This window comes from Vidua chalybeata, chromosome 10, assembly GCF_026979565.1.
Source record: "Vidua chalybeata isolate OUT-0048 chromosome 10, bVidCha1 merged haplotype, whole genome shotgun sequence".
Classification (NCBI taxonomy): domain Eukaryota; kingdom Metazoa; phylum Chordata; class Aves; order Passeriformes; family Viduidae; genus Vidua; species Vidua chalybeata.
The window spans coordinates 24,296,942-24,302,941 of record NC_071539.1 but is presented as its reverse complement, the minus strand read 5'-3'; the positions used below and the strand labels follow the sequence as shown (position 1 = coordinate 24,302,941).

The window sequence follows — 6,000 nt, the reverse complement described above, 5'->3', positions numbered from 1 at the left end:
TCCCTTCAGAACAGGAGGAGTCCAAGCCTGGAGCTCCAGCACTGCTCCACTCACCAGAGAAGTAAACATGAAGAGGGAAGCTCTGCAGCTTGGAAGGTTCCAGCAGTTTTCAAAGGCAACCCCTCACACCTCGAGAGAAGACTGAAAATCACTTTGAGAGCAAATGCAGGGGGCATAACTGGAACTCTCTGTCCCTAAGCCAGCCCGGTAAAAGCTCAGGGGCTGTAGCTGACACTGAACAAAGCAAAAAGCACAACAAAGGTGTCTTGTGGCAGATCTGAACAACACAGAGCCCAGCTGCACTTGCTCTTCCAGGAAATTTGCACATGATTTCAGAACAACTCCTCAGTATAAAGATTCAATCTCCATGTGACCACTCAACTTAGAGGTCAGAAAAGCTGGCAGCAATTTTACTCCAGGACAGAAAGGCAGAGCTAACATCACAGCAAGCTCTAGAGTAGTCTGAAATACCAGCTCACATACCATCAGTAAAGCACATATTCTGACTTCTTACTTGGAGCAGAAGCCTCAAGGAACAGAAAGGCAACTAAAAATATATCTGTTTTATTTACCAGTTTTCTAAAAAGCAAAGTCATAAAAATTAGTCACAAGTGGCAAAACCAAAATATATTGCACAGTGTACAGAAAACATTGTTGACATGTTGACAAAGTGTCATCACAAATAAATCATATTACAACAGTTTGGAAAAATTACAGCTTCAGAATCTTATCTATAAATGGAGGCATGTAGATTTAAAGTTACAGGAAAATATTTTAATACCACCCTGTAAATGCAAACACTTTAAGGATGCAAGATTAAGTCCGTAAGTAAGCACATCCACAAAATGCTCTAAATATACTTTTCTCTTCCTTTCACTAAGTTATGGTTACAAGATGGTCATTGAAAAGAAATAATAAAAGAAATGAGGACAAATAAAAAAAGACATAGGGAAAAAAAGCATGCTAAAGCAAAGAAGTTCAAAGTGGCTGAGAAGTCTTTGAAAATTGTTTGGATGACGATGATGATGCACTCCTTTTATATAAAGCTTTTATTTTTCCCAAACCCTGGTCCATGTTTGTGTCTCCATGTAAAAATGAAATATATTTAATATGCTGGTATAGCTGCACTGTTCCATTTATGATTAAAACATTTAATACATCGGACGTGAACACCAACACTGGAAAATTTTTCATTCACTTGTTATTTACAAATATTTATGTTTGATCTTGCTGAACTGTTAAAGACAGGCATCAGATCTTCTGGGTAGTGCTTCACACTACATTTAAAATACTTATTCATTCTTTAAAATTGTGATTCTGCTTATTTCACAACTTGACACACTTTGCTACCTGCAGAACCTGTCTCCAGTGCAAATTTTCCAATTAAGAACTAATTACTTGAAACAAATTATTTCTTCTGCTAAGCGAATACCAGTCACTTTTGCATGTTTTTGGTGTCAGATCTAACTTCACATCCTCTCTGGATACAAAGAGAAATATTTGTATAGAATGAAAATAACCTTAAATTTCAATGAATATAAACGTTATCATACGAAAAAAGGAAATGCTTCCCATAAAAAATATTTTAAGACTAACGTATCGAAGTTAATTCAATTAACTTTCGTCATTTTTCACCCCAAGACTTACAGCTGACATCTAGCAACACAGCAACTAAACTGCTTTAAAGGACTAAATTAGTCCTTTAACATATTAACAGGTGTTCTCTCATATTCTCTTCCCACGTCCAACAGACATAAACAGCACAAGAACATAAAGTACACACATTCAAGTCAATACAATCTCAGAGGCATTAAAATGAAATCTTCGACAGCAAAGGATTCCAGCCACCCTAAATTTGAGATTATGTAAATCAAATAGAGTGAGTCAACACTATTCTCAAAATCACTTCTTTTTTAAAAGAACTATCTTCAAATGACAAGACACATCTAGTTCTCTCTTGCCACATACAAATTTGATGGTTGTTTAGCCACATTGGAAAAACTGATGGCCAACCCTCCTGACAGAACAAGTCAGAAATAAAGGCTAAAGTTACCCCAAGCTCTGTCTAACAGCCACTGGAGCATGGCCAGTCATCCTCTGTGGTCTTAAGTTTTTAAAATCTTTAAGCATAAGAATTTCTTGAGTAAAAATTTCTCACAAATTATGCTTCAAAGGTAATAAACAGTTCATTGTTTTGCAGTGTCCATTCACATAAAAGGCTACAAAGTTGTTTGCAGTCCTCTGTACTTACACATCAACATGAACTTTAATACCAGACCATCTTATAAAATCAGCTCAACATTCCTCTTAGACAAAAAGAGTTCCTACATTCAAAACTAGAAGAGACAAACAAAGAGGATGGGATCAACTGGTATGAGAAGGGCAAGTGTGAATTGATTTCCTTGAAGGTTATTTCTTCTACTCTGCTGGACCACTTCAAATATTAAGAACAATGCTAAAGAGCCACTAAGCAAAATTGCTCAACAATTTATAATGCTGAACCATCACCAAAAGGAGATCTGAAGAACAGTATGTACGTGAGGAGATTTTCAGCACTTCTTAACCCACTCTACAAAAATCAGTAGGCATCAATGAAAGTTTCTATAGTTTATAAAGAAATACTTGAGGCATGTAAGTGCAAAATGAGTCTTTTAAAGAAAAGCTATACCATCTTCAACAATGTCCTTACTGGGAAGAGATTGCCACCATTTAAAAAGAGATTCATTCACAAATGACTCTTCTAGAGCAAGAGAAACACATTTGCTTTTATGAACTGCATTCATCCTGCTGGATAAAAGATTAAAACCTTTGTAGATCCTTCACTGTCGTTTTGAAGCAGTTTTCAAAACAACAGGCTCAAAGGCTATGTTTGTTCTTCACTGACTTGATTCAGGGAAACCAAGTTGTTTTCTCCACTATCTTCAATCATTTCATTAAGGTCCATTTCATGGATTTCTTCATCATATGATGTATAAAAATTGCTCTGTATATTGTCCTCACAAAAAATACATTCCTAAAAAGAAAAAAAGAATAGAAGCACCCATAAGTAAAATTTAAAAAAAGCTTTTCCAAGCAGCAGTCCAACTGCATGCAATCCTTGATTCCAAGAGAACCTTTCCACCTGTGCTGTAGCTACCAGATGTATTTTACTCCACAACTTTTCCACACACCATGATTTTATAAAGTACAATAGATCAGTGAAAGTACTCGAGAACTCTACTGAAAGCAGCTGTGCCACAGATCACAAGGTGGGTGCTTGTAGGATCATGCTGCAGTAACATTAACACCACGATTAGGATTCCACTGCAACTCCTTCACAATGACTTTTGAAACACTCATGTGCAAACAGAGCCTCTGCGTTTGACAGTTTTTGCATAAAAAGCCACAAATGATAGAAAGCTTAAGGAAAAGAAAATGCAATCAGATATTTGTGTGTAAGTAAAATACACAGACAACAAATAAAATTGCATGAATGCTTTGTTCTGTTGGGTTTTTCCTTTTTTTTCTCCTTTCAAGCCATTAAACTACTTAGAGGAATCATAATCCTGAGTGAGAAGTCTGATAGAAAAAAGGAGGAGTGTATTGCCATTCATTTTGTACTCTGAAAACAATGGGCATCCATTGCTGCACAAAGGAGAGACTTTTATGTAGAAAAGTTTCTGCTGTGTTGCTGAAGCATTTCAAAGAGTGACACGGAAATTCAAAAAGAGGAAGGAAATTTCTTGTACTGTATTCACCAGGACTTTAATTTCCTCCATTGGAAAGAAGATTTATGCTAAATTGAATCAAGCTAGAAACCACTGCGTGGAAGTTTGAATTTCTTTTTTTTCCTATGCATAATTGACCAAGCTTTCATAGCAACAGGAAAGGAAGAGTCTAACACAGGCAGCTAATAATTTAAGCACTATTATACACGCAAAAGTAATTAACCCATTAAACTTACAGAATTAGCAACAGTTTTTGGCAGTCCACCTTGCTGGATCCATGGATGAACTTCAATAAGCTCTCGTTTTTGTTCTTCTGTAAATTTTGGCTGTAGTTTCTGCATTTGCTTTAATTTCTGCTTATCTTCCTTTAAAACTGTTTCCAAATCCCTAAAATAAAATGTATTTAGAAATTGAGCTTCATCAGTTTCTGGGCTTCATGCCTACGCGAGGTTACACAGTCAAATACTAACATTTTTAAAGACAATTTTTGTTCCAGAACATTATCCTTAGAAATCTTGTATTGGAAGAAAATGAAATGTGATTACTCCAGCTGCTCTCTGCATTTGCAGACATCTCTGCTGGCTCACTATCTTTTCAAATCCCATCAGTGAGAACAGTTTTCTTAGAGCAATTCAGGCAGCACCACCAGTGAAACCAGCAAAGTTCCAGTTTCCCTCTGCTGCTGCTGCAGGTCCAAGCCCCTTTCAGTGGGAGACAACCCAAAGCAGACACTTGATGCACAGGAGATAAAGCAGGAGTAGTAAGATGTGTTTAAGAAGGTCACCAAGAATGAACTAAACATTAGAAAACAGCTCTATTTCAGCAGCCAAAATTCCCTCTCCCTCCAAATGCCCTACATCTCCATTCAGGAATCTACAAAAACCCATCCCACAGCAACATTTACGAGCTGTATCCCTCTATAAAAGATGGCAATAGAAAGCAAGTTCCAAAAACCCAAAGTAATTTCTGTTCCTTACAGGATACCTAAGAACAGGTTGGATTTGCACTTCACTCCTTGGGCATCACACTCTGACAATGAGTGTGATGCCCAAAACTCTTCTTACCAAAATATCCTGTTCTTTGGCAGGCTTTGCTGCTTTTATGGGTTACTGGAATTCCCACCTATGGCTGTCAACACTTCAGACTACAAAAACTGAGAAATGTCAAAGTATTTTTAAAACTAGAAAATAAAAAGCTAAACTTCTTACAATGTATTCTTTACTTTCCCCATCATGCCTGTGCTTCTGTATTTTGAAAGCTTGTTTACCTTCCCTTTCAAAGGCTTGTCTTTACTGAAACCTCCACTTCTTCTCAGAACACCATTCATTGCTCCCAAGAAATATAAACAAGTAGGTTGAAAAAAAATCCACAGACTTGTCACCCCTTCTTCCCCTATATCTGCTCTTTGCTACTGAATTAGTGAGTTATTTTTTAAAGTAAGTTTATTTTATTAGGAATCTTATAATTTTTACCTTCTACTTCCTTATCCTAATTTATGGAGCAGAATGAACACATGGAAGTTAACAACTCAGAAAAAAAAAAAATCCACAAGTCCAAGAGCAGCATTCCACTGAATGTGGCATCTCAAGGACAAGAGCCAAGGACTGGAGATCTTCCAGGCTAGACCATGCCTATATCTAAGCACATTCACCAGGGATTTCTGGGCAAGTAGTAACAAATCACCAACTATGGAACAGCTTCCAAAAAACACACACACTTCATTTCAGCTCAGGAAATTGACGTAAAAATACAGCCAAGCCTAATTAAACAATTATTTCTTCTTGAGGAATTCTTGTGTAGTATACAAAACATATAAAGGAAGCAAGAATTTTTCTTGACACTGAGCTAAACATTAAAACCAGTTTATTTCTGCAGAGCTGGAGAGTCCTATGCTGCTTTCCTCCTGTACATTCTGCTTCCCCTAAGCACAGAATGTGTGAAGGGCTGTGCCACTGGCATTACCGGGAGGGGATCTGGTAAGTCATCATCACTGTGTCATCTGTGTTGGCCATCAGCAGCCAGATGGGATCCTGAAGCACATACTTGATGAAGTGCTCACTTTCCTCCATTTCTGTCTTCATTTTGGTTTTATGGTGATTCTCTGAGGAATCAATGCTGCCAAAGTATTTGCTGGTGTGACTAGTTTCACTGCTACCTGTAAACAGAGATTTAACATTTCATTATAAATTGTCCAATACATGGATTATCTGAATGTTTTTGAGTGTAGAGAAGATTAAAGAGAACTGAATGTATAAATACAACCACTATTCTACTTCTTTTCTTATAAACAGAG

At 37.0% G+C, this 6,000-nt stretch overlaps 1 protein-coding gene across 11 annotated transcripts in view; it reads right to left on the bottom strand.

The window, feature by feature from the left end:
* Positions 1-548: 548 nt before the first annotated feature.
* PER2 (period circadian regulator 2) overlaps positions 549-6,000 on the bottom strand; it is a 46,789-nt gene continuing 41,337 nt past the window's right edge. For all 11 annotated transcript variants that reach the window (XM_053952168.1, XM_053952169.1, XM_053952167.1 and 8 more), the window contains 3 exons: positions 5,670-5,862; positions 3,944-4,094; positions 549-3,013 (listed from right to left, as the gene is read on the bottom strand). In XM_053952168.1, coding sequence (XP_053808143.1) covers positions 2,864-3,013; positions 3,944-4,094; positions 5,670-5,862 — 494 coding nt within the window. In that variant the 3' untranslated portion in view covers positions 549-2,863. The remainder of the gene's footprint in view (positions 3,014-3,943; positions 4,095-5,669; positions 5,863-6,000) is intronic.